General features: G+C 57.3%; 6 protein-coding genes across 6 annotated transcripts; 4 read left to right on the top strand and 2 right to left on the bottom strand.

Annotated features, from left to right (window-relative positions):
- Window positions 1-452: 452 nt before the first annotated feature.
- On the top strand, window positions 453-2,799 carry CMQ_4779 (c6 zinc finger domain containing protein; the record flags this gene model as incomplete). Its single annotated transcript, XM_014312935.1, has 4 exons — window positions 453-1,025; window positions 1,149-1,621; window positions 1,680-1,757; window positions 1,812-2,799. The coding sequence occupies 4 exons, from the start codon at window positions 453-455 to the stop codon at window positions 2,797-2,799; spliced, it is 2,112 nt and encodes a 703-aa protein (XP_014168410.1).
- Window positions 2,800-3,101: 302 nt separating this feature from the next.
- CMQ_4864 (cell morphogenesis protein) lies at window positions 3,102-12,428 on the bottom strand (the record flags this gene model as incomplete). Its single annotated transcript, XM_014313020.1, has 4 exons — window positions 3,102-10,784; window positions 10,864-11,799; window positions 12,044-12,262; window positions 12,393-12,428. The coding sequence occupies 4 exons, from the start codon at window positions 12,426-12,428 to the stop codon at window positions 3,102-3,104; spliced, it is 8,874 nt and encodes a 2,957-aa protein (XP_014168495.1).
- Window positions 12,429-14,992: 2,564 nt separating this feature from the next.
- CMQ_4477 (NADPH cytochrome p450 reductase) lies at window positions 14,993-17,129 on the top strand (the record flags this gene model as incomplete). Its single annotated transcript, XM_014312633.1, has 2 exons — window positions 14,993-17,050; window positions 17,115-17,129. 2 exons carry the CDS (start codon window positions 14,993-14,995, stop codon window positions 17,127-17,129), a joined length of 2,073 nt encoding a protein of 690 aa, XP_014168108.1.
- Window positions 17,130-19,732: 2,603 nt separating this feature from the next.
- Window positions 19,733-21,770, top strand: CMQ_4491 (RNA-binding protein; the record flags this gene model as incomplete). The annotated part of the gene is made up of 7 exons (XM_014312647.1): window positions 19,733-20,495; window positions 20,565-20,628; window positions 20,691-20,781; window positions 20,845-20,934; window positions 20,997-21,088; window positions 21,149-21,409; window positions 21,626-21,770. 7 exons carry the CDS (start codon window positions 19,733-19,735, stop codon window positions 21,768-21,770), a joined length of 1,506 nt encoding a protein of 501 aa, XP_014168122.1.
- Window positions 21,771-22,285: 515 nt separating this feature from the next.
- CMQ_4568 (serine/threonine-protein kinase rio2) lies at window positions 22,286-23,635 on the bottom strand (the record flags this gene model as incomplete). Its single annotated transcript, XM_014312724.1, has 3 exons — window positions 22,286-22,312; window positions 22,662-23,513; window positions 23,573-23,635. 3 exons carry the CDS (start codon window positions 23,633-23,635, stop codon window positions 22,286-22,288), a joined length of 942 nt encoding a protein of 313 aa, XP_014168199.1.
- A 625-nt stretch (window positions 23,636-24,260) lies between these two features.
- Window positions 24,261-27,193, top strand: CMQ_4517 (26S proteasome regulatory subunit; the record flags this gene model as incomplete). The annotated part of the gene is made up of 4 exons (XM_014312673.1): window positions 24,261-24,396; window positions 24,488-24,555; window positions 24,630-27,101; window positions 27,164-27,193. The coding sequence occupies 4 exons, from the start codon at window positions 24,261-24,263 to the stop codon at window positions 27,191-27,193; spliced, it is 2,706 nt and encodes a 901-aa protein (XP_014168148.1).
- Window positions 27,194-27,214: the final 21 nt, after the last annotated feature.

Here is a 27,214-nt window from a genome sequence, read left to right on the forward strand (position 1 = left end):
AGGGTACACCATAAAAGGAAGGAGGGACGGAAAGAAATAGAGAAAGAAAGAGAGAAAACAAGAGGGCGAAGGAGCAAAAGAGGAAGGAACGAAAAAGAGGAAAGAACGGACGACAGGAAGCCCCTTATCCTTCTCGAAACTCGGCTGGGGAGCAGAATTTTCTCACACTTCTTTGCCTCTTCTGGCCGTTGCGATGTATACGAGAAAGCGTGCGTGCCCATCCCGAACCCCCCTATGCAGTGCGCTGACTGTTGCGCCCTCGGCCCCGGTCTTTTAGGTGCCATCGTGGCATGCGATTTCTGCCGTCATCGGAAACGTCGGTGCGACGGCGAGCGGCCGTGTTCGACCTGCAGAGAGTCGAATGCCGACTGTCACTACCAGGACCTTGCGACGGACCGGTGAGTCCCTTTTCTTTTTCATCTGGGGTTTCTGTTGCGGACCGATGTACGCTGATGTGCGTCAGCCTTGGTGGCGACCTGCCGTCTGCGTCTTCCAATGAGGCCCTTGCCGAGCGACTAGGCCGGATCGAGGCCCTTCTCGAGGAGCAGAACCAGCGGCTGCGCGAGTTTGCAGGGGCTCCAGGGACTGTTTCTGGCGGCCATGTCGCATTGCCCTATGGCACTAGTGTGCCGTACCTGAACTCGACCGAGGCGGCGTCGTATGCACGTCAGGCCCAGGCCCAGGCCCAAGCCCAAGAGCCGGTGCCGGCCCACGACCATGTGCAGTTCCTGATTCCGATCGACCACACGACGGCGCCCAACACGCTGCTGTCGCTGGCAGTGGTGCAGCAGGCGCTCAGCAACATCGCCGACCGACGCGGCGATACGAGCCAGGCCCGACTGCGGGGACGAGGCAGCCGAGGCAGTGGAAGCGGCAGCAGGAGCACCAGTGCACGTGGCCGAAGCACTGGACATCGTGCTCCAGTTCCAGTGGCGACGCCCCTGGCTTCACCGCGCTTCGGCTTCCCGAGAACGTACTTTTATGAGATTGAAAGGGCTCAGCCACTGCCGACTGGCTTGGATGTCGTCCGACAGCAACAGCGGCAGCAGCAGCAACTACAACAGCAACAGCAACACCTTCTCTGGCTGCCACCCGTCGTTCTAAATGCCTTGAATGACGACCCGTCTCTGCTGGACTGGCTCTCGGAGAACTACTTTATGATGGTGCATCCGGCGGCGCCGCTGTTCCGACGCAGCGAGTTTGGCGTCTGGGCCGCGCAGGCTGCCCAGGCCTTTGAACCAGACACAGGGGCAGCCGGTGGCGGGTCCATCGAAAAGGCCATCTGCCTCTGCGTCTGGGCGCTGGGATGTCTGGCACCCAGGCAGGACAGCCGGGTGGCGGCAGCAGCAGCGGCAGCGGCAGAGACTGCTGTCTCCGCTCCTTCAACACCGGTCTCCGGCACCCGACAGACGGACCGGGACCGACTCGCGCAGGCACTCTTCCAGCCGGCTCTCGGCATCATCATGCACCACGCCGTGTGGACGCTGGGGCCGCCAACGTCGCTCAAGACATGTCAGGCCCTCCTGCTGGCAGCAGCATACTTTTCACACATGGGACGTCCGCTGCACAACGCGCGGCTGACTTATCTGGCCAGCCGGTTCTTCCTGCACATCTTCAACGGGTGAGTCGCGGGAGTGGCGTATCACCTTTCCAGGCACATTGCTGACAGTTGGACACAGACGGCAGCGCGACGGGTCAGCACCAGAATCGGACGAGAAGCTGATTCGGGTGTTCTGGGTGTGTTTCATGCTGGAGAGGTAAGCAAGCCAGACATAGACAGACGACGGGATAGTCTCGGGCTGACAGGATAGTGACCGGATGGCGGAATTTGTGCTGCTGCGCAGCGGAGTGGAGCCGCTGGCGGACGAGTTGCCGCTGCCCAACTACACGGACACGGGCGAGAGCGACGTGATGATCACGTTTGTGGCGGAGACGTCGGTGCGTCGGCTGCTGAACCGGATCCACAGCCTGCTGTACTTTGCAGTCGAGGAGGAAGGCGAGACGGGCGGACAGGACGACGGCAGCAGCAGTGCGGCTGCCAGCGGACGAGCAGGATGGAGCGGGCAGCACGAGCCGAGTCCGATGGGCGGGCTTGACGACATCAGCCAGCTCAACAAGATCCTGCCCATCAGCACGGAGCTGAACCGACAACTGGAGGCGTGGCACAACAGCATTCCGGAGCATCTGCGGCCGCCGCTGCAGGCGAAGTTGTTGGAGGACGACGACAGCGACGATGAGGCGGACAAACCGGACGGTGGAGATGACGAGGAGGATGCCGAGGGCGAAGACGATCCGGAACACCGCGACGGCTGCTGTCCGGCAACGATGGCGGCCGAGATGGCGCTGCATGAGCGGGTGAGCGTCCTGCGAGCACGCTACTACGAGGCGCGGCATCTCATCCACCGGCCGTTTGTGCTGGGCGTTGCAGGCCACCAACAACAACAACAACAACAACAACAACAACAAATCCCGCTGGCCGTGCTGGACAAGTGTGTCGTGTGCGTGGACTCGTGCGTGGCGTATCTGCGCCATGTGCTGCCGCTGTTGGGCCGTCGGTCGCCGTATCTCTGGTCGCAGTGCCAGAGCTGTCTGGCCTGTCTGGTGGTGCTGGCCGTGGCTGACACGTGTCCGGATATTGTGGCGCGGGTGGCGGCAACGGAAGGGACGGCGACGAGGACGACGACCCGGCGGGACGACATGGGCAGGCTGCGCAGCAGAGTGGCTGGGCGGCTGCGGCAGTGGGCGACGACGGGATCGAGCCTCGAGGCAGAGCTCCGGATAGTGGAGAGTCTACCGTGAGGACGATGGCCAGATGGGGATCAATCCAAGATACAGTCAGTCACAGTGGCACAGTGGCACAGTCAGACATGCACACACACACACACACACACACACACACACATCACTCACTCATTCAATACCACCAAAACAATCCACCCAACTCCAGACTCCCAGCATACTATCACAGAACAGGAAGCACAACAGAATGAAAACAGTCCCTTTGTGCGCCTTCAGCCATTCTTCGTACTGTCATGACATGCTCATCTCGAAATGCACTGCAACGTATAGACACGGACTGGTAATACACCACCCACACTCCACTACAACATATCGCTCGACGGCCCCTTTGTCAGATACGCATTCGGCACCTTGGGCTGTGGCGTCCCCGGCAAGCTGCCCATGCTAGGCATTGCTGGCAGCGCCGGCACGCCGGGAGCACCGGGCGCGCTGCTGGTGACGCCCATGGGGACAGAGGCCGTGTTCATGTTGGTGTTCGCATTGTTGCCGCCGCCCAATCCAAGATCGATGGCGGCTCGCTCATCGCGCGACCGGCTGCCCGTCAGTCTTCGCATGCGCGACCGAGTGCTCTGGGCCAGCGGCCGAATCATGGTCTCGAAGAAGAAAGAACCCTCGCTGGGGGTGGTCGTGTTGCTGGCCACAATGCTGACCGGCAAGGCGCTGTTTCCGGCCAGTCCTCGCCCCGGACCCCCGCCCAGACTGCCGACCCACGACCGGTCGTCCTCGCCGTCCGAAAAGACAACCTCGTCGGGCTCGTCGTCCGACACAAGGTCGCGCATGTACGCAGCAGCAGCCGAAGGCGCCGATGGCGATGTGACCGAGCGCATGTGCAAAGCTGGTCGTGTCATGCTTGAGCCGGTCGAGCCGGGGCTAAGACGCAGCGTCGAGCCGGGACTGAAGGCAGCCGGCGTCATCATGTTGGCACCGACGCTGTTGGGCGTGCTCGTCGCCATGCTGCCACCATCTCGCGATCCGGGCGGCCGATCGGCAAAGGCCTGGTTGTGCAGATGAGTCGTCATGGCCGGATTGGCCGATGCCTGGTGCAGCAACGGCACGATCTCGTCGTACAGCTGCGCGCCCGAAGCACCGCTGCCGCCAACCATCAGAAGCCGCCCGCCACTGTTGTCGTCGTCGAAGAAGTCGTCCAGACTGTCTAGCTTCGTCACCAGGTCACCTCCGGCAGCACTCATGTGGATATGCATGTTTCTGCCCACCCCGTCGCTGCGAAGGCCTGTCTCGTCCGACAGCATCGCGTCGTTGCGCTCCATCGACGCAAAGCCATAGTCCTCGGCGTGGAACTCGACCGGCGGCGTGGAATCGGTTGGCTGGTCGCCGAGGATCGGCTTGTTGTTGTTGTTGTCGTTGTTGTTGTTGATGTTGCTGCTGCTGTCGTTTCTGCTGCCGTTTCTGCCGTCGCCAGTCCCACCGCTCAGCTCTCCACAGCTGTAAAAGACGCGGCGGATGTTGGCGCGCGTGGCGTCGGTCTTGCGGGCTGGCATTGGGATGGCCCAGCCCGATTCCTCCGGGATGCCAAACAGGCTCTGTGTGCGCTCGTACTGCTTGCGGATGGCCCGTGACGTCGACCGCGTCATGCTCATCCGGATGTGGTGCTTGTCCATGGACGAGCCCGACATGGTCATGATGTTATCCAGCACCTGCAGCGCCTCCATGCAGTATTCGGTGGGCAGCAGCCGCAGCAGCGGCGACAGCAGATCGGATCCGTGGCCAGCAATCTCGGGCTGCCGCATGTCGGTGCGCGGGATGAAGACGCAGAGCAGCCGCATCGTCTTGAGCCGAACCCAGGGTCGACTATTAGTCAGCATTCCCATCAACATCGAGATCAGTGCAAAGTCGAGTCGTGGCAAAAACTGGTCGCCGTGCAGGGCCGCAAACATCTGCGCCGCAAACTCTGTCTCGTCGCCGTGGGCCGACTGCAGGTACGTCTCCAGCACGGCCGCGATCTGTCCGTGGCCCTGGGCCGTCGCCTGAGCCAGCAGCGTGCGCGTGTACGCCATGTTCTCGGACTCGCCGCCCCTCTCGGACTCTTGCTCCTCCAACATTCGCGGCAGGCTCGCCACCAGGGCTAGGAAAAGCCGGTCGTCATCGCCGACCAGCGCGTCGCTCGGCAGCTGCACCACGCGGCCGAGCGCCCGCAGCGTCGCGTCCAGACAGCGCGACGACCGCAGGCCCTTGTACAGTAGCGGCTGCAGGCCCTCGAAGGCGCCGTCCCATCGAGCTGGCTGGCCGTCCAGCAGTCGCTGGCGCACGGCCGCCGACTGCAGGTCCAGCTTGCCCAGAAAGCCGTCCAGCATCTCGACCGCCTCGACAAACTCGCCCTCGTTGATCGATTCCAGACAGGCGCACATGGTCCAGAAGAGCTGCGGAAAGGCCAGCAGCCGGTCGCCGTCCAGCTTGACAATCAGCGTCTTGAGCGTCGTCAAAATCTCCATCGAAAACGTCCGGATCTCCCCGTCCTCATCCGCGATCGTGTTGGATAGCCGCGCCAGCATCTCGGCCAGCATGCACTGGTCCAGCGACGTCAAGATGCAGCGGAAGATCTGGAAGGACCGGCAGGCCAGATGGCGCACCGGACACGACGTCGCCCACGTCAGCGACAGCCGCGCCCACTGCTCCTTGATCCCGGGAAAGGCCGTCTCAAACGTCTGCACCATCTCGCCTGTCAGCCGCTCCATGCTGGCCGGCACCTTGCTGCTGCCGACCTCGGTGCCGACATCGGCCACGCCCTCTCCTTCGCTGCCGCCGTTGCTGCTGCTGCTGCCTTTGCCGTTGCTGTCTTCATAGGCCCACACGACAGACCGGTCATGGCGCCGGACTCGCTCGACGAGATCCTCAAAGGCTGTGGCCGCCCCGCTCTCGTCGCCGTCGGCCGCGCTCGTCTCCTTGTCGTCGATGCCCGAGATGACCAGCTCGTGCACTAGGTGCACGAGCATCTCGCGCGCCTGCTCCTGCACTAACGGCGTGTAGTGGTCCCACAGCACCGTGACGACCTGCAGCAGCACCGGCACCTGGTCGGCCGCCAGCCGCACTGGTGACACCATCAAGTCAACCAGCAGGATCAGTGACAGCTGTCCGAGCGAGAAGCCCGCCTGCTTCGTGCCGACCGGCAGCGCCTCGTTCAGGTCCGCGCAGTAGGGGAACATCTGTTGCGCGAGGGGTGGCACCGACGTTGTCGTCATCGTCGTTATCGTCGTTATCGTCGTCGCCGTCGTCGTCGTCGTCCCGTCCCCCGGCCTGGCCGCCTCACTGCTATTCTCGCTCGGCACCATGGCGGTAGGCGTGATCTGCATCAGCAGAAAGTCGACCACCTTGCTGCTGGTGCTGGCCAGAAAGACCACCACCTGCTTCGCGTACTCGACAAAGCTCTGCTCGCGACGCTCTAGACAGAGGGCTATGATAAAGTCGAGAATCAGCCGCACGTTGCCCGGGTGTGGTCCCGTGGCCAGGGCCTGCCACAGGGCCTGGATCTCGTTGTGCAGCGCGCCGCTGCTCTTGATTGTCATCTCCAGCAGGTTGGCCAGAAGCACGTACGACTCGGCTGTCGGGCCACCGCCCGGCTCGACCTTGAGCTCGACTGCCTGCACCCACGGCAGGATGACGGCCACGACGTTGCGCTGGGCGGCCGGCTGCAGCTCCTTGAAGTAGGCCGTGAACTCGGAGAAGATGTAAAAGGCCAGGTCCGTGTGCTGCTTGGACACGCGCTCCGAGATCTTGTACTGGGCTAATTTGTAGACCGCCTTGGTCTTGTCGGCCACGCTGATGTCAAAGTCCTGCAGCTTAGCTGGAGCTTGTGTTTGCTGACTAAGCGTCTGACCAAGCTGGTTCAGCTGCAGCTGGTTCTGGTTCTGGTTCTGGTTCTGGCTCTGGCTCTGGCTCTGGCTTTGGCTCTGGCTCTGGTTCTGGGCTTTCTCCCTCTCTCGCTGGCGATGCCGCACGTCTAGCGCCCGCAGCAACAGAACCGACCGCGACCGCACCTCGCTCTGCTCGTTGCCCAGCATGAAGAGACAGAGGCCGAGCAGGCGCCAGAACGGCGTCGGGTAGTCGGCGTGGTCGAGCAGGACCTGGGTCACGACTTCAAAGTAGCTCTCGAGAACGCGTGGCAGCTCGGTCGCATAGCAGCGTCCGATGCTGTGTTCCAGCAGAAAGGCGTGCTCCTTGTTGTGCACGATCAGGTTCTGCAGAGCCGTGCGGCCGATAGCGCGCATCCGGTCATTGCCTGACGCAAAGATGCCTTCGATCCAGGCAAACATGCGCCGCACGTCAAACTGCAGCGTCGCTCCGCTGGCGAGCGTCACGCCGATCGGTCCGCCACACAGCGCGGCCATGGCGCTCAGCGCGGCCGTCCGCAGGTGGCGCTTCTCAATCTCCATCGCCGCCGTCCGTGTGCTGCGCTCGGGCTCGGCCGAGAGGGCCATACGGCTGCGCGCATTGTTGTTTCCGCCATTTCCGCCTACTTGCGGCGAGAAGCCGCACCAGTCCTCCATCAGCGAAAAGGCCGACTTGCGCGCCTCAAACGTCATCCAGCGCGACGGATCACGTGACCGGCTGATGCCCCGGTACAGCTCCTCCATCAGGCCACAGTAATGGCGGCGCAGACGTTGAAACTCCATGTCCAGCTGGACGGCGCCGTCGTTGAGAAAAAGCTTGATGTCGCGCGTGTACGTCACCAGGTTACCCAACACCCAGTCGTCGCCGTACACAAACGGCTCCTGCAAAAAGTGTGCCGTCAGCCGGTACACGTGCGTGATCTCTGTGCGCAGCAGATCCATCTTGCGGTTACGCTTGGGGCCACTGTGCGTCCGCTGGTGAATGCGTGCCCGCGCCTCGTCGTTGCAGCGCGACACATGACCCTGAAGCTCCTGCAGCAGCGTCCGGTAGCTATGTGCATTGATCGAAGCCATGCCCGCCACCACCGACTCGCGCACCGACGTCGACGTGGCCGACAGCAGCGGATTCAGATACTTGAACAGCATGCGTGCCGACCCAATCTTGACAATCTTCTCGGTCTGCGTCTGCGTCTGCGTCGTGGTCGGATGCTCGTCCGTGCTCTGCGTCTGCTCGTCCACGCTCTCGCCCGGATGACCGCTTCCCGGCTCCGACAGCGTCGTGCATGCAAACATCAGAAACAGCCGCCACTGCTCTACCAGCTGCTCTGGGTTTTCTGGCAGCTGTAGCGCTGCCGGCTGCTGGCTGTACCCGTTGTAGCTATTGTTGTTGGCCAGGCTGTTGTTCCGCCCGTTCTGCTGTTGCTGTTGCTGCTGTTGCTGCTGCTCGATTCCGGAAAACAGGCCGCGGTGAGGCTCCGAGATGATCGTCACGGCCTTGTACATCTCCAGGATCCGGCCACACACCAGGTCACGTGCCACAGTCACCGCAGCCGGACACCGGTCGCTGACAACACGAACTAGGTTTGGGAACAGCTTGAACCACAGCGTCGCATCGTACGACAGGTCGCTCGTGCACAGCTCCAGCACCGCCCCATGACGCCCGCCGTTCTTCAGCCCCCGCTGCAGCCGACTGCGCTCGGCCACCGTCAGAAACTCATCGTTCAGATCCATGATCGCCGCTGCCTCCTTCTCCAGCACCTCAATCACACGCGGCTGCTGCTGCTGCTGCTGCTGCTCGTCCGTCCGAGCTCTGCGATTCAGCGCTGTCGCGAACTCGTCCTTCAGTCGCAGTACCGTGATCGCCTGGCGTCGCACTCGTCGCGACTGCGAACACAGGAAGAAGAGCCCGTGCGCTTCCACCTGGTCAGCCTCGGCCAAGATGCCGGCCACGTCGGCCTCCTCGACCTCGACCCGCCGCCGGATCTCCTCGATCCAGATCTGCAGCAGTTCCACGTATAGCCGCACCGTCGTCTCGATCTGCTCGGCCCCCAGCATCCCCGAGTCCGATACCGGGACGTACTGGCTGTCGAATGTGAAGATGAAGCGTGAGAAGCTCGTCGTCACCTGCCGTGCGTGTGACTGCTGCCGTGCAATCGCCCGCAGCGATTGTGCCGATGCCTCGGCAATCTGCGCCTCTGTGTGTGCCGTTCCCGTGCAGAGCAGCTTGACCAGCCCGCGGAATGGCATCTCTGCCGCCGACAGACAGCGCGGCAGTGCCTGCACCGCCACGTGCAGCAGCTCGTAGAACGCCGCCTTCTGCTGCTCCAGCGCGTTTGCGTGCTGCTCCTCGCGCCGCGTAAAGTTGAACGTCGTCTCCGTCGGCCCCGGCGTCTTCGGCCCCGCATTCGTGCTCGTCGCCCCGTGCTTCTCGTCCAGTGCCGCCTGACCACCAAACAGCCCGTCGCAGAGGATCGCTATCCGGCCCAGAATCTCGCAGAACCGGACGCAGTGCTCGCGCACGCTGTCACTCAGCGCTGCCATCGCGATCGGCCGCCCCAACGCGTCGTCCTCGTTGTTGCTGCCACTGCCACTGCCACTTCCTGCGTCACCATCGCCATACCCATCGCCCGACATCGTCGGCGGACCCCCGTAGGTCTGCGGAAATGGCGGCCGTCCCTTCTCGCCGCGTTCCAGGTCGCCTACCACTGCTAGAAAGGCCCGGATGCCCACCACGATCTTGTCCGGCTCCAGCTGCTCGACCCGCACCTCGCGTCCCGGCGACGACCCGTACAGCTCCGCGTTCACTAGTGGGAAGATGATCGACTTGAAGCAGTAGTCCGGGTGCTTGAACCCGATCAGCCGAATGATCTGGATCAGCGGCTCCACCACCGACCATTCTGCCGCCACGATCGGTCGCTTCGTGTTCGGCAGCACCAGCTTCAGCACCTCCTCTAGCTTCCGCACCGTGCTCGCCTGGCTGTCCGTCGTCCGGTACAGATACGTCCACACCAGCCGCGATAGCACCTGCAGGCACAGCGGCTTCGAAACCCGGTCCTTCAGCCGCGCTTGCAGCGGATACACCAGCTGCAGCCACTGCGTACTGAAGCTTTCCGGTGGCGACGCGCACAACATCGTCGCCGTCAGCGGAAACGCTCCCGACCAGTGCCGTGGCTTCATGTACATCTGCGCCAGCCGCGGCCCAATCGTGCTCAGCACCTCGCCCCATTTTGGCCGCGTGAAGTCGCTGTTGCTCGCCCGCGCCGCCACCGGCAGCATCAGCTGGTCCAAAATGTAGCAGAACGCTGCCTTGACCTTCTGCCCGTGACAACGGCTGAAGAGCCGACCCAGAGCCACCATGAAATCGCACGACTGATCCCACGCCTCTGCCGGCGCCAGCTTGAGCCGCACATGCTTCATCCCGCTCAGCACCAGCTCCATCCGGTCCTCCGCGTCGCTGCGGCTCGCCAGCACCGGACTGCGCGCGTTCGTCTCCTGCACCGCCCGCTCAAAGTCGTTGATGAACCGGCCCGTCACCGACGTAAAGCTGATCTCGCTCATCGCCCCCAGCAGCTCCGCAAACAGGTTCCAATTCGCCTTGCGCAGCGGCGACATCATCAGCTGCTCCGCGTCCGCCATCTTCAGCTGCCCAAAGATGATCGCCTCCAACTTGTCTTCCATCTCCGGCGTGATCGATGCCAGGCTGCTCTGTGTGATCACCTCCAACAGCACCCGGCACAGCACGTAGATCGACACCGTCGAGCACCGCTCCGCTTGGGCCACTACCTCCTGCTTCACCGCCAGCGTCGTCGAGCCTAGCCCTCCGCTGTCTAGCGCTCCGTTGGCTGACAGCATCTGCAGCGGCTCCGTGTTGCGTCGCTGCAGCGGCGTCGGCCCCATCTGTGCTCGCGCCTGCTGCAGCTGTGCTCGTGCCTCGTTGGCCGCATCGCTCTTGTTCTTGCGCCACAGCATCATCGAGTCGATCAGCGGCTTGGGCTTCTGCTTGGCAATGTGCCCAAGTGCTGCGAGGTGGTGATCAAACGCCGCATCGACTCCGGGCCCGCAGATCTGCTCCACGTGCGGCTCCGACTCAAAGGGAGACGACACGCACTCGCTCAGCTTCTCTTCCGCAATCGCGATAAACTGCAACAACAGTCCACGGTCAGCTCACATTCCCCGTCCAGTTGCTCTGGCCGCCGCCTGCCTCTCGCCCGTCACTCACAGAGGTGAAGAGCACGTGGAGCGCATATTCGCCCACCGTCTTTTGGTCGTCCTTGTGGTGGCGTGAGTGCGAATGATGGTGCGAATGCTCATGGCGGTACTTTCCGCTGTGCATACGCTCGAGTTTCCGTTGCGCTGGAGCATGGCTGGGCGTCCCGCCATCCGCCACAGATGACGTTCTCTCTGGGACCACGGGACCAGGGCCGGCGCCAAGTCCGCCGCCTCCACCGGCTGTTCCGGTTCCGGTTCCGGTCCCGCTCCCACCCCCATTTCCACCTCCACTTCCTGACGCAGACATGGGTACCGAGACCGCCGTCGTGCCCGACATCGCTGTCGGGGGACGCGACGTCGACGTCACGCTCGGCGACGGAGAAATGGCCGCTGCCGGCACCGACACGTCTCCTTCAAGACGCATAGCAGAAGGCTGCATTTCCGATCGTTCGGCAACTAGAGCGGCACCAGCGGCTGCTATCATCTGTGGGCTGAGAGGGCTGGAAGTCGAGCTAGAATGACTTCCATTCCGCGAGTGCTGTATGCCGTGGACGATCGACGTCTGTCGGTGGTGGCCATACGCTGCAGCCTTGGGATCAACGACGCGTTCAATCACCCCGTTCAGGGCTGTCCGGGGGGACGGCGCGTGTAGACCTGATGGCGATGGCACAGAAGCAGTACCTGCGATGCCAGCTGCTGCTGACTGCAGCTGTACGAGTTTCTCCGCGCTGGACTCGCGCGAATGGGCGATCCTCTGCGATAGCGGTGCCAGTCGCGGGCCGGCCGGCGGAAGTTCGAGGGCTGCCGGTCGGAGCGTCCTGTTCCAGCCGTCGTCTTCTTCCTCTTCTTCGACTAGGCGCGTGACGGGTGTAGCGGAAAACTTGAGCTGTTCAGATGCATGTTCGGGCAGCGTCTGGGACGGAGCTAAAGAGGCAGAATCGTCGTCCTAAGTCAGTTTTCAGATCACGTAAAGATGACGAGTGTAGGCGTAAGTGTGAGTGTGAGTGTGCGTGTGAGTACGAATGCATCACCACCAGGCAAGGCTGGCCTCGTCTGTCTTCCCGTCCACAGAAGCGGACCCGAAGCACACCACCAAATACGCCAATAGACAAGGGAACAGCCCGCCCCTCCACTCTCCTCGTTTCACAGCCGCTCGAGGCCCACGACAGCAGAGAAAAGCGACGACTCACCCATGTTTTGTCAGCCTCAACCACCCAACTTCCCATGTTCGAGCGCAAGGCGCCCGTCGTTCCGTTGCCTGTGCCCGTGGCCTCGTAGTCTGACCGGGCTCGGCTTGCTGCAGCTGTCTGCAGCACTCTCTGCAGCTTCCCTTGGCCGCAATCGTCGGAGCACGGAAGGAGGGGGTGGTGGCAGAGAATAGCCAGACCGATGGCGTTGGGTTGTTCCTCCTTGTGCAAAGGCGCGCGAAAATCGAGAGTCGGTCGAGCTAGACGGTGATTGGGCGATTATCCACTAAGCGGCCGGCTGCGGTTCTAAGGATGCCAATGTCGAGTACTTGTAGATCCATGCTCTGCACACGCGGAGGACCAGGTTCGTCGAGATCAGTTGTGTCATGGCTTCTCGACCGACCCTTTTGTCTTGTCTCGCCTCTTTTTTTTTCAGTCTACTGCTTTCTTTTCTTTTTCTTCCTCTCCTTCCCTCTTTTGGCCCTTTCTTTTCTTTTTTTTTCCTGCTTAATCGCACCTGCTCCAGCACCGCTGACCGGGAGCGTCCCTCATGCAGGCACAGGTGGCGTCGACAGCCAATCAGGACAGGCCAAGGCGGGTCGGGCTGTCAATCCTTACCCATGCATAGTATTGGCTACTTTTGGGTACCAAAAAGGGGCGAGGAGGCAGGTGCGAATGCACCCCACCACTACTGCCCAATGGCTGGTGTGCTCTTGCCTCTTGGCTTTTCAAGGTTGCAAAAAAAAAAAAAAAAAAACACCAGTGTTGTTTGAGATCAGATCCAATGGATCATCAATCGCGCGCGGCTGGCCAGCCAGGCGTATGACCACCTGCTGCTGCTGCTGCTGCTGCCTGAAGGGAGACACCAGCGGCTCCTCACAGGCGGAACAAACCCGGACACAATGTGTTGTGTTTCTCTTCGCCCTGGGCATGTGACGCCACAGCTTGTCGTCCTACAAATATACGAGCTAGACACATTAGCAAGACGCAATGCGGTCTTGGAGACCCGAGCCAGGGACAGAATTGGCTCTCGACACCCGAATATAAAGCCGTGGACGGCGAGATGGGTGCTTCGCTGTCGTCTGTCTGCTGATTTGCCGCTACCAGTTCCGTCTACTCCGTCTTTCGCAACTACATGCAGTATCTCCCATGTCTAGGAGGGGTGGTAAGCACTTACTTGGCTGCCGAATTTGGCACGATCGTAGCTGAGCTGTTGGCCAGGTGGACATGATATGCCTCGGCTCCTCCACAGGTGGCCGCGTGCAAAGGGCATGCGACCTCTAGCAAAACGAGGTTGGTTTCCACTCCAGCCATCTTTCGATTTCAGCTTGGCTGTATCCAAGAGAACGGGTGGATGGACAGTCACATATGCAACCATTGTAGCCCAACGCGCCCAAAGCTTATTCACTATGCTTGTTTTCTGCTCTTTCCTTTACTTCCTTTCCATCCGTTCCTTTCCATCCGAAATATACAGTGTGCTTGCCACTTGTAGACTACATACGTCGTAGTATACGGGAATCGCTACTTGTGGAGTACAGTGAGGACGCGCCTATCCCCACATGGTCGCTGTCTGAGGGATAGATCATCAATAGCTCTAACACATTGACTCGGAGGGAAGGCAAAAAACGGAAGAACAAGAATAAAGCCTAGCTGTCCCAAGCGGGTTGAAAACTACGAGTTTCAAATATATATTGCCTTCTACGGGGTACATCTGGCCCCCGTACTGCTATCAGCGGCAGTTGATCGCTCCCGAGCGGGCAAAAAAGACAGTCTGTCTTTGCTGCTCGCACACCATACAGTCCGTCGGGCGTTCCGATGGCTAGACCGAATAGCCCTAGGACAGGCAACCAGAGCGTCCATAGTCCCACAGTTCCTGCGAGTACGACGTACTTCGTGTTCGCGTCCATACGGCGTATGCATGCAGCTCGCCATAGAGTAGACAGGAACATCACGATGATATACATTGCCGTTGCGACGTTTCTTATTACTCCGTACTGCAACCATTATCCACACGCCTCACCCTGTAACCCTCCCATCGGCATCCAGGACCAACCCGTTCCCGGGGCAGGGGAGCATGGGGACATGGGGGCAAAGCCCGCCTGAACAGACTGGCTTCTCTTCTCGGTTATCGTGGTACATACGTCGTACTCCGTACTCGCCAGTTCCGACGGGCCAGCCGCCCGTCGGGACATTTTTGCCGATCCTGCCCCGCCACTTTAGACGAAGCATACCTCCCAGCGTATGCCGTTTAGGCGTCAAAGCGTTATCCGCACTTGCCCGCACTTGCCGGTTTCTGCTACCTGTGCTGAGCCCCCTAACCTCTTACGGAGTACTTCCCCGTCGGCCGTTCCTTCTACTCTTCGAACTGCCGCCTTCTTGCCCGTGCTGTCCGTTGCCGGCGTGCTCTTGATAGTTGTGATAGATGTGTCGGGTCAGTCGACACTGACCAAACGTACGATTTGACCAACTGGCTTGTTCTGTGCATATCTAGCCTTGTGTCGAACCCTTCTCAATTGGCCTTATTATTTCGCCTTGGGACGCCATCTATTAGTTCGGCGCCCTCGCGGTTTCCGTCCATTCTCTCGTCCTCCATCCCCGTCCTCCAATCTCTCCTCGTTTCCCCCTCTTCCCCCACCTTACCCTAGAATGACAGCGTGGTGCCCTATAACAACCCACCACGTCGTCTCTCCGTCAACTTCTCGGTGTTTGCCCTCATCCTTGTCATCAGCTGCGCATACGACGTACATACTCCGTACTCGTATCTCGCACCGATTAGATAAGCGGTAGGTGCTCAGTCAGCCAAATCACCTCTGGGCGCCAAATACAATACTACAGATAAATTCCCCAACGGGGAAGCCAGTCTTGAGGGGAAAAAAGAAGCGTACCGCATTCTCACCTTTTCTAACATCCACCACTGCTACTCTCTTCCGTCGTCCGCCTACCACCGCAACGATGGCAGAACTGGACACGCTGGACATGTTCGTCCTCGCTGCCATTCTCCTCGGTACTCTGGCTTTTTTCACTAAGGGCAAACTATGGGCTAAACCTAAAGACCCGTATGGCAGTAGTGGCAATGCCATTGGCGTCAAGGCTGGCAAGACGAGGGATATAGTGGCCGCAATGGAGGAGTCAGGCAAGAACTGTGTCATCTTTTACGGCTCCCAGACTGGAACGGCCGAGGACTATGCCTCGCGCCTCTCGAAGGAGGGCAAGAGCCGATTTGGCCTTGAGACCATGGTGGCCGACCTGGAAGACTACGACTACGAAACCCTGGATGCTATCCCGTCCGATCATGTCGTCATGTTCGTCATGGCCACCTACGGCGAGGGCGAGCCGACTGACAACGCGGTGGAGTTTATTGAATTCATCGCTGCCGACGAGCCAGCCTTTTCCCAATCGTCCGAACCGGCCCTAGCCAACCTCAACTACGTCGCTTTCGGTCTCGGCAACAACACGTACGAGCACTTCAACTTCATGGTCCGCAAGGTTGACAAGACTCTTCAGAAGCTCGGTGCCCACCGCATCGGCGCTGCTGGTGAGGGTGATGACGGCGCCGGCACAATGGAGGAGGACTTCTTGGCTTGGAAGGAGCCCATGTGGGCTGCCCTCGCCGAGAAGCTGGGTCTGGAGGAGCGCGAGGCCGTCTACGAACCCATCTTCGGCATTTCCACGGTCGACAGCCTGACTCTCGAGGACGCCTCGGTCTACCTCGGCGAGCCGAACAAGATGCACCTCGAGGGCACTGCCAAGGGCCCTTTCAACGTCCACAACCCCTATATTGCCCCCATCGTTGAGTCCAAAGAGCTGTTCGGTGGCAAGGACCGCAACTGTCTGCACATCGAGATCGACATCAGCGGCTCCAATTTGTCCTACCAAACTGGTGATCACATTGCTATCTGGCCCTCCAACCCCGGTGTTGAGGTCGACCGCTTCCTCAATGTCCTCGGCTACGGCGACAAGCACAACGATATCATCAGCGTCCAGGCTCTGGAGCCCACGGCCAAGGTTCCCTTTCCTACGCCTACCACGTATGATGCTATTGTCCGCTATCACATGGAGATCTGCGCCCCGGTGTCTCGCCAATTTGTAGCCACGCTTGCCGCTTTTGCCCCCGACGAGGCCTCCAAGGCCGAGATGACCAAGCTCGGTAGTGACAAGGACTACTTCCAGGAGAAGGTCAGCTCCCACCACCTCAACATTGCCAGCTTGCTCGAGCGTGTCGGCAAGGGCCAGAAGTGGACCAACGCCCCTTTCACGGCCTTTATCGAGGACATCAACAAGCTTCAGCCCCGTTTCTACTCCATCTCGTCTTCCTCGCTGGTGCAGCCCAAGAAGATTTCCATCACAGCCGTTGTCGAGTCGCAAGTGATTCCTGGCCGCGACGATGCCTTCCGCGGCGTCACGACCAACTACCTCCTCGCCCTGAAGCAGAAGCAGAACAACGACTCGAACCCTGCCGCATTTGGCCTGACCTACGAGATTGCCGGTCCCCGCAACAAGTACGATGGTATCCGCGTCCCTGTGCACGTCCGCCACTCCAACTTCAAGCTGCCATCCGACCCGTCCAAGGACATCATCCTCATTGGCCCCGGCACTGGTGTGGCTCCCTTCCGTGCCTTTGTTCAAGAACGCGCCCAGCAAGCTGCTTCCGGTGAGATTGTTGGCCGCACGCTGCTCTTCTTTGGCTGCCGGAAGTCGACCGACGACTTTGTCTACCAGGACGAGTGGAAAGAGTACAAGAAGGCCCTAGGCGACGGCTTCGAGGTCATCACGGCCTTTTCGCGGGAAGGCTCTAAGAAGGTATACGTCCAGCACCGTCTCAAGGAGCGCAGTGAGGAGGTCAACAAGCTGCTAGAGAACAAGGCTTATATCTACGTGTGCGGTGATGCGGCCAGTATGGCCCGCGAGGTGAACGTTGTGCTGGGCCAGATCATGGTCAGCCAGCGTGGCATTTCTGATGCTAAGGCTGAGGAGATCATCAAGAACATGCGCGCATCTAACCAATACCAGGTAAGCAAGCATATGTCCAGGCCGCACTACTATCTTTGTCCACGACTAACCACTCCATGTGCAGGAGGACGTTTGGTGATGAGCGAAGTCGAAAGCGGCCGGCGACAGTTACGAAATAAACAAACGATGCGGCATGGGCAATTCGCGAAAGCAGCCAGAGTTAGCCAGGAGATTTATCGTATTTATCGACTGCGAATGGCATAGAGGAGTCAGGAGCTGGGTAATGTTGCTGAGATCTTTATTCTTTGGCTTTTTGCCCTTTTTCTTTCAAGCTTTGCTAGAATTTTCTTCCTGTTTAATCTCGACACGTCTTTTCAGAAACCGCGTCGACCGATATGGCGAAGATCCCCCCTCCCTATTTCCCCCTTCCTCCTTCCCCCACCACGTCCTCTTGGCTTATTGTGTTCTGCCCTTGTTGGATTGAAACGTTTCAGAAAATGATTTCTCAGGCTGTCGTTTTCATATACTAGCCCTGGTCTTGAAGCAAAATGCATACAATTTTGGAAAAACACACATATCATTATACTCTGCCGGGCAGTTGTAAAAGTGACCGAATCTTTCTTATCATCTCCTCGCACCCCAATGCGCCCTGAAGGCAGCCTCATTGTTTCATGGTGTGTGTTCTTTCCTTGCTTGGCCAAGGGGCTGCTATTCTGGTGTGCTTTTTCGTGTCACCTCTTGTGCAGGACTAGCAAATAAAAGACGAAAAAAGCCGTCTTGCATAGGCTCCAGCGGGAGGCCCTCCGTTGCACTTTCCTGATTATCCAATAAGCAACCTATTGTTTTCGTACAGAGTGCGCCAGCCATTGTTTGAAATCAAAGATGTTGCCTTTTCCGCCTCGGTTTCCCCAATGGCCACCACCGTAGCAGCTTATAAGCCCAAACGTACATGAAAGAGAACAAGAGAACAATGAAGCAGAGCCGCCAAATACAGTATAGACTCTGAGATAACACCGAGCCCGCTTCATCTCGCGGGCACTATTCGGGGCCCAGCTATCGAAATAGGCCCAAGCCTGTTCCTATTCTGCTCGTGTCTTTCGTCACATAAGGAAAGTGCCACCGACGTTGGAAATTCAAAACGCCATTTGCCCCGGGGAGACAGTGTCAATAAGTGTTCTGGGGAAAGTATTTCTGTGGTGGAAAGGTTCCTTTGGTGTATCCAGCCGCACCTTCCTTAATTTGTCGCGTGCCTGCTTGTCTGATTTTTCGATTGTGCCCCCCCACCGCACGTACTTCCTTCCCATTATCGTCCTGTCTACCTCTCCATCTGTCTGCCTCGGCCTGGTCCACCTTTTCCGAGTGCTCCTTCCCTAGAGTCTCAACTCAAGAAGAATCGCGTGCCTAGTGTAGATTCCAGGCCCATCCTCTTCAGCATTGCAATATCGCCCCAGCACAGCCAGAGCTAACTTTGAGTAGCTAACATGTTGAGTAGATTTAATGGCGGAGCAATATATAGGTTGACATCCTAGAAACAGTAGCACCGTGGAAGCACATCAAACATAGCAAAAAGGCTACGCTGGTGGTGCGTCAGTCGTGGGGAGTGGATATTGGGGCCAGAACAGAGAACAGCTCTTTCCTCCTACAGATGCAGCTTCCGATTTAAATCTATGGCCAGATCTAAGCTTCCTTCCTCCTTCCCAGTCCACAGTTTCTTATTCGTGCACCCCCTCTTCTCAATTTTTGCGACGTACGATCCGTCAACTCACCGTCTCGTGTCTTTTGACTCTGTTTTTGACCTCGCTTTATCCTCTCCCCAGTAATGTAGTTGCATGTCCTATAACATACTCTCTTCTCCTTCGTCATCTATCCCTTCTTCCTCGTTTCTTCTAATCGATAAGAGGAGTCTAGTGTGTATGACAGGAAGGAGGTGGCCGGGATGATACCAGTGTCCTGTGCCGGAGGCAGGTGCAAGTTCCACATGATTAATTATTCATCGTTTTGTGCTATTTACTTTTTCCGCCCCCTTGATTCATGCCTTCCTCTTGTGTTCCCGTCCTGCACATTGCGCCAGGTCGACGACCTTCCTTCCTTCCATTGACTGTACATCAACAATACCAGCCATTGTCCCCCTTCCTACCTTCATTTAGACCTTCCAAGCATTTTTACTTCTGGCAAGAACTATAAATATTTTTTCTATATCCTTCCTTTCCATCATCCCTTCCCGTTTTTCTCTTGCATCATCAGCAAATTCTTCAAACTTTCCCTCGAAACAGGTTTTCCAAATAGACGTAAAGGTATTGTACTTTTCTCTCTTCCTCCTCCTTTCTACTCTTCGGTCGTTGAAGCATCTACTCCATCTCTTCTTTCACCATCCCAATCTGTTTTCTTTCTGTGCCCTCCTCATATCTCGAATTCCCAGCCTCCTCCTCTTCTTCACTTGCTTCAGGGCTTCATCTTACTTAGTTCTATTTTCACTCGTCTTTCCCCTGCACTTCCCCTCTTCCTCTCATCGAGATAAGTGTCTTTGGTACTAACATATCAGCAGCCTCTGTTGCACAACAGAATATTCAAAGTCCTGCTTTCAGAGTAGCCACTAGATATTTAGCTCACAAGAGTCTTTCTACCAGTGAGAAGCATCCCTCTAACCAGCTGCCTTGAATGTGTCTTTCATGACAGCTCTCCCTTCTCCATAGCATCTTCGAGATACTAACGAACCGGCTTCATGAACAGAGACATCACACAATGGCAGTTTTTCAACAGCAGCCCGCGGAGAATGGCGGCCATGCACGCCGTGGAAGAAACACCCCTATTTTTGTCGGCAACTCTGATGCTGCTCTTCACCATCAGGGAGCAACTGGTACTCCCGCTCATTTGCAGGAAGATGGCCTTGGCGGCCTCATGACCCAATTCCGCGCAATGGGACTCGCCAATGGCAACATGGCTCCTGCTGGTCCGGCCATGCATGGCATCAATCCCGGCACCTTTGTCACTGGTGCTGACGGCAGCATTCTTTTTGCTGCACCGTATGCTGGCCCGCTTCACCCAATTCTTGCTGAGCATCATGCATATGGGACGGCTGCATACCCCATCCAATATTCCGCCGGCGGGTACCCTGCTGCATATGCCACGGGCTCAATGATTCCCCTCACTCCGGGACGTCCAATGGCCTATGGTGATCGTGTCCCGCGCGATCTTCCCATCTTGGAGAATCGCCGAAGCTCATACTCGACCTCTGCAACCGAGTCCACTCCGACCACGCCGTATTTTGGTCATATTTCTGACCGCAACGGTGGCACTCGAGTCGCGTCGCTTGAGCGGTCGTCATTCACGACGCCATCTCCTCGTGATACAACCACATATGTTCCCGGCAATCAGGCCAAGATTGCCATCGATCCTGAAATTGAGCGTCTGCTCGCCGTGGACCCACCAGTTCCCAAGGCGGTCCCCGCGGTTTGGACCGACCACGTCAAGCCTATGGAACAGTGCCTTAAGAACCGCATTCAGGGTAATAGGAATGTTTACATTCGTGGACTTCATCCTACGACTGACGATGAACTTCTTCTGCGATATGCAGAACGCTTTGGAGAGGTCGAGCAGTCGAAGGCCATCATTGACACAGCCACTGGTGCTTGCAAGGGGTAAGCTTATCTGACCTTTGTACCGTTCTTATGTGCACACTTTATTTCTAACCATTCATTAGATTTGGTTTTGCCAAGTTCCGTGATGTGAAGAATTCCGAGAAGTGCATTCGTGGCTTTTATCGTCTTGGATATGAGGTTGGTTTTGCCAGAGTGAGTTAACCATCTTTGCTTTCCTTTATACGGTATAGCTTTCTGATCACTTTCTCTACTCAGGAAAGTTTCAATGCTCGCCTGAAAGCAGAGGGTGATGAGTCTTCGACCAACCTGTATATCTCGAACCTGCCGAAAGACATCAACGAAGCCGTCAGTACAGCCTGTATTTTGTACCATTATTCCCACTTTCTCATGCTCATTCATATATCTAGATGTTGAATCACATTTTCGAGCCTTTCCATGTTGTCTCCAGCAAGATTCTCCGCGATTCCATGGGAAACAGCCGTGGTGTTGGCTTTGCGCGGTATGATCACAGCCAATATTTTATCTCTTCCGTCCCATTTTCTAACCATGTCGGATACAGATTCGATACTCGCGACATTTGTGAGAAAGTGATCAAGCATTTCAACGGCATCACAGTCGGCCAAGACCACTTCGTCATGCAAGTCCGCTATGCCGACACACCTTCGCAAAAAGAGCTCAAGCGAATCACTGCCGAGCGCCGCCAATACCGCACGAATGAATACAACATTGGCGCCTATGGCACACACGCGGTCGGGATGAACCCTTCTATCTACGGGCCTGCTGTATGGAACCGCCGTCCTCAGGGAAGCACTGGACACAGGTACAGTATCTACTCGTCCAGCCGAGGTGTCGTTTGCTCAGTCTCAATAAGCGCAAAGCTGACTGAGATTAATATCTTTTATAGCCATGGTCCTTTCCGGTCGGCTTTCCGCCCGCGCAAAACTCACTCTTCTGATCGCAATTCTACTCGCAGCCACCAGTATGGCTTTCGGCGGTTTCAGTCGCAATAGGATTTTACTAACAGAATAATTAATAGACAGGAAGAAGTCAATGACGTACACTCTGCCTCTTCCGAGGAGGGCTCGGCAGACGAGGGTGCTACAGTCATTGAACCTTCGATTGCAGGATCCGAATTTTGTGGCTCACCAAAGCCTTCTTCTGTTGAAGCAATTGATGTTTAAGCTTGCTCCATTTCAAGCCACCATAAGCACACCAAACAGCAAAATTCCTTCTTTTTCCAGATGTGCTCAAGCCTTTTGTTTCCCTGTTATTATGTTTTCGTTCTTGTCTTGTTTTTATTCTCAAATTTTGAACGCCTGGGATTATTTTCTATCCTCACCATCGACACAGACTGAAAATGATTTAACCTGTTTCAAGATATCGATTTGGGAGGGCGATGCGAGTGTCCCACAATCCAGACATGAGTGTCTAAAATGCAAATACGATTTCTTTGGAAGGACAGAAGAAAATACATGTTTTTATCTGCTTGTTGCATTGAAAAGGAGGGCAGGAGGAAATTTTTTGCCTCATTTCCAATGTTCATTCTTCTAATATTCTTCAAGCATGTACGGAGTACGGCCACAGACATGGGCAAATTGCCCTATCTGCCCACATATGGGGTTGGCCACGGGTAACAGGGTGCATGTATGTTAGAACAAAGCAAAGTTTGCTCGCAATATTAAACATAAATCGTCTTTCAACTGCCCTCCATCTCGTCATGTCTCTGTCTTTAAGCCAAGCTTCGGCAAACTTACAGTGATCTCATGAACTGAAGTATCCTCTCCATCAAACACCGTAACAGGTTCTTCACGCGTTTGTTCTGTTCCAATTTCTGTTTCGTCATCATCTTCTTCATCGGCCTCGTCGTCGTCACTGTCGTCATCATCATCGTCATCATCTGGGCCACCGTTTTCATTAGAAATGGTAGCTTGTTCCAAAATGGCAGCTTCCAGATCCTTGGTCATTTTCTTTGTGAAGCCAGTAGCTTCAACGGCAGCATCAATGCGATGTGCACCGTTGCGACCAATATATGATTGTGCTTCTTTGAAAAATGGTCCAGGCTGTGTGCTCACAAAGTGGAAGCGACGCTCGAAAAAGCGCTTCACACAGGCCACATCACGGTCGAAGTACATTTCGGCGTTCTTGTGTTCCATAGACAGCATCTGCGGGAAATCGATGAGAACGGGGACGAGAATGACTTCCTCGTCATCTGTGCCATTTGAGCCGCCGGACTCCCCTCCGGCTACGTCCTTTTCGACCTTTTGCTCCTGAATGAGAATGTTGAACTCGTTGAAGTCGCCATGAATCAAGCCGTGGCTAGCCAGACGAAGAATGAGGCCTATTAATTCCGCATAGAGACCGGCCGGGTCAGGAACACTGGATACTTGGCGCAGCGGAAGCGCATCGTCAATAAAGGACATGACAATTGTGTGTCGTGATTGGGCGATAGGCTCGGGCACAATGAACCCTTGCTCGCGCAGAGCGACCATGAAGGCATACTCCTTCATGGCCGACAGCCGGGAGAGGTACATCCACGACCCCCGAGACTGGCGCTTTTTTAAGTAGTCGCGATTTGACTTGACGGTGCGGAACGAAATGCGACCCAGTCGGTGGATCTTGAGAATCAGTTGGCGGCCCTTTGGATCGGCTACCATGACAATGTCGCTCTCCTTCCCCACACCAACCCGGTGGCCGACGCTGTATACTACATCGCGCTGCACGTGCGTGTGCAGAGAAAGGTAGTCCAGGCCACCATATGTCAACCGGTACCCGTCGTAAGACGCTTCTTTGACTCGTCCGATCAAACCAGCCTTGGCAAGTGTCGAGATACTTCTGTTCACACCACTGCTACCACCACGGAGCCGTGCGGTCCTATCGATGATAGATGTGGGAACAATCTCATGATTCTTGCTTCCCAGTTCCACCTAGAAATCGAAGACACAATAAGTGATTGTCCTTGAATATGGGGCACAGACATTCATACCGCAGTCAAAACTCGCCAATCCTCTGGTGTGAGGTAGCGCAGATGCTTTGTGTCTAATTTCATGACAGCGGCCGATTTTGAAGACGAGAGGATACCAAATGTGTCCACAGAACTATTCAAAATCACGATTCGTGCGTAAGCTGCTCCTGTTCAGGCAATTAACACTTTCAAGGTTTCTGTATTATTGCTCCGCAGGTTCAAGAAAAAAGGTCGACGCCGATAAGATAAGATGGAGGGGATGGTCGGTGATTTGTAGAGCCGAACCGTGGTGCGATTACTAATAATATTATTTGTAGCTGAGGCTAGGCGGCAAAGCCTCGCGTAATGGAAGCAACAGCAAGCTAACGGCAACCACCCGTTTTCCCAAGCTTCTCCTCCCCTCCACGAAATTTGTCTATTTTGTGTTTGTTGTTGCTGCTCCCACCATCAACTTCATTTGAAAACACGAAGCAGACGATTGCACAACGCTTGCGCTCCTTTGCCCGAACTCGGAACGCTTCTTTCAACAAGCCAAAGTGAGCGAAGGAGTTCCCACCGGACTCTCCAGTTGCCATTTCCTCCTCCTTCTACTGCAGCTACGCAGCTAAAGGAGGCGACTTTCGCATCTGCTCAGCCTCCTCACCGGCAGGGTTTTCTAAAACAAAGATAGCCTTATACCCGAGACGTTTCTAGCACGGGCGCACTCATCATGGCGCAAGACAACGATGTGTCCAAGGCCGGCGACAAGGGCAAGGCCAAAGCTGTTGACAGCAAGAGCCAAGAGGTCCCTAAAGACAAGGATACCAAGCCGGTCACGAATGGAAAGAAGGACGAGAAGGACGACTGTAAGAGAATTGCCTTCACTTCTGTTGTGCTGTATATGTATGACGCATTTGCGTTGTGTCAAATGCTGAACTGACGGTCTGTCCCTTCCAGCCGAAGAGCTGAGCGAAGAGGACCAGCAGCTGAAAAGTGAACTGGAGATGCTCGTGGAGAGACTGACGGTAAGTGAGGTTAAGAGGTTGCGGCTACTAAGCAAAGAATCGGCGCTGATAATGGGCCACAACACATGGAACAGGAATCGGACACGACTCTCTACAAGCCGGCGCTGGAGGCGATGAAGAACTTCATCAAGACGTCAACGTCTTCGATGACAGCAGTACCTAAGCCGCTCAAGTTTCTCCGGCCACACTACGAAACGATGACGAAGCTGCATGACGAATGGCCGACAGGCAATGACAAGACGTCGTTGGCCGACGTGCTGTCTGTGATCGGCATGACGTATTCAGACGAGGGCCGCCAGGACACGCTCAAATACCGACTTCTGGCGCCCACGCAAGACATTGGGTCATGGGGTCATGAGTACGTGCGACACCTTGCGCTTGAGATTGGTGAGGTGTACGGCAAGCGGATAACGGCAGAAGAAGCGACGACGGACCTCGTAGATCTGGCGCTGGTTCTGGTGCCCCTCTTTCTGAAGAGCAATGCGGAGGCAGATGCGGTTGATCTGATGAGCGAGATGGAGATCATCGAGAAGCTGCCCGAGTTTGTGGACCAGGACACGTATGCACGTGTGTGTCTGTACATGGTGTCGATGGTCAACCTCCTGACGTACCCGGACAACGAGCAGTTCCTGCGTGTTGCGCACGACATATACAAGGAGTATAAGCAGTACACGCAGGCGATGGTTCTTGCGATCCGGCTGAACGACATGGACCTGATCAAGCTGGACTTTGAGCAGACGGAGGACGCGGCTCTGAAGAAGCAGCTGGCGTTCCTGATTGCGCGGCAGCGGATCTGCCTGGATACGGCAGACATGGAGGACCAGGAGCTTGTGGAGTGCCTGTCCAACGTGCGGCTGTCGGAGCACTTCAAGCTGCTGGGCAAGGAGCTCAACATTCTGGATCCGAAGACGACGGAAGACATCTACAAGAGCCATCTGGAGAGCAGCCGGGTGTCGAACATGACGAACATCGACTCGGCACGACACAACCTGGCGGCGGCATTTGTGAACGCGTTTGTAAACGCCGGGTTCGGCAAAGACAACATGATGTTGGTGGAGCAGGACAAGGAGAGCTGGGTGTGGAAGACCAAGGACGAGGGCATGACGTCGACGGTGGCGTCGCTGGGGACGCTGATGCTGTGGGACATTGAGAACGGGCTGGACAAGATCGACAAGTACACGTACGTGGAGGAGGAGCAGATTCAGGCGGGTGCCATGCTTGGTATCGGCATCATGAGCTCGGGCGTGCATCTGGACTCGGAGCCGGCGTTTGCGCTGCTGAGCGACCCGGAGAAGCTGGAGCACAAGAACCCGCTGATCCGAATGTCGTGTATCATGGGGCTCGGGCTGGCGTACGCGGGCTCGCACAACGACATGCTGCTGGACCGGCTGCTGCCGATCATCACGGACACGTCCAACGACATGCAGACGTCTGCAATGGCAGCGCTGGCGTGCGGGCTGATCTTTGTGGGATCGTCGCACGCGGACACGAGCGAGGCCATCATCACGACGCTGCTGGACGACGACCGCAAGCCGCAGCTGACGGACAAATGGACACGGTTCCTGGGCCTGGGCCTGGGGCTGCTCTTCTTTGGGCGGCAGGAGGAGGTGGACGTGATCCTGGAGACGCTCAAGGCGGTGGACCACCCGGTGGCCAAGCCGATGGCAGTGCTGGCGACGGTGTGTGCATGGGCAGGCACGGGAGCGGTGCTGAAGATCCAGGAGCTGCTGCACATGTGCAACGAGCACCTGGAGGAGTCGGAGGACAAGAAGGGCGACGAGCTGCTGCAGGCGTATGCGGTTCTGGGCATCGGTCTGATTGCGATGGGCGAGGACGTGGGCCAGGAGATGGTGCTGCGGCACTTTGGACACCTGATGCACTACGGCGAGCCCAACATCCGGCGAGCGGTGCCGCTGGCAATGGGGCTGATCAGCCCGAGCAACCCGCAGATGAAGGTGTATGACACGCTGTCGCGATACTCGCACGACAACGACAGCGACGTGGCGATGAGTGCCATCTTTGCGATGGGACTCTTGGGCGCAGGCACGAACAATGCGCGTTTGGCGCAGCTGCTGCGACAGCTGGCGAGCTACTACCATCGCGACCAGGAGGCGCTCTTCATGGTACGGATTGCTCAGGGGCTGCTGCACATGGGCAAGGGCACGCTCTCGTTGAGTCCGTTCCACACGGACCGGCAGATCCTATCGCGGGTCTCGGCAGCGGGCCTGCTGGCGGTGCTGGTGGCCATGCTTGATGCGAAGCAGTTTATCACGTCGCACTCGCACTACCTGCTCTACTTTCTCGTCACGGCGATGCACCCGCGCTTCCTCGTCACGCTGGACGAGGACCTCAAGCCGGTCACGGTCAACGTGCGGGTCGGTCAGGCCGTCGATGTGGTTGGCCAGGCCGGTCGGCCGAAGACGATTACCGGCTGGCAGACCCAGAGCACGCCGGTGCTGCTGGCGTACGGCGAGCGAGCCGAGCTCGAGGACGAGGAGTACATCAGCCTGAGCAACACTCTCGAGGGATTGGTGATTCTAAGAAAGGTGCGTTTGGGGGTTTTATCATGAGTATTATTTGAATTCTGTGGCCTCTGCTAACAGCACAGAACCCTGAGTGGGACAGCGAAAACAAATAAAACGACACCAGGGACGGCACG

Source organism: Grosmannia clavigera (genome assembly GCF_000143105.1).
Source record: "Grosmannia clavigera kw1407 unplaced genomic scaffold GCSC_97, whole genome shotgun sequence".
In the NCBI taxonomy this organism is placed as follows: domain Eukaryota; kingdom Fungi; phylum Ascomycota; class Sordariomycetes; order Ophiostomatales; family Ophiostomataceae; genus Leptographium; species Leptographium clavigerum.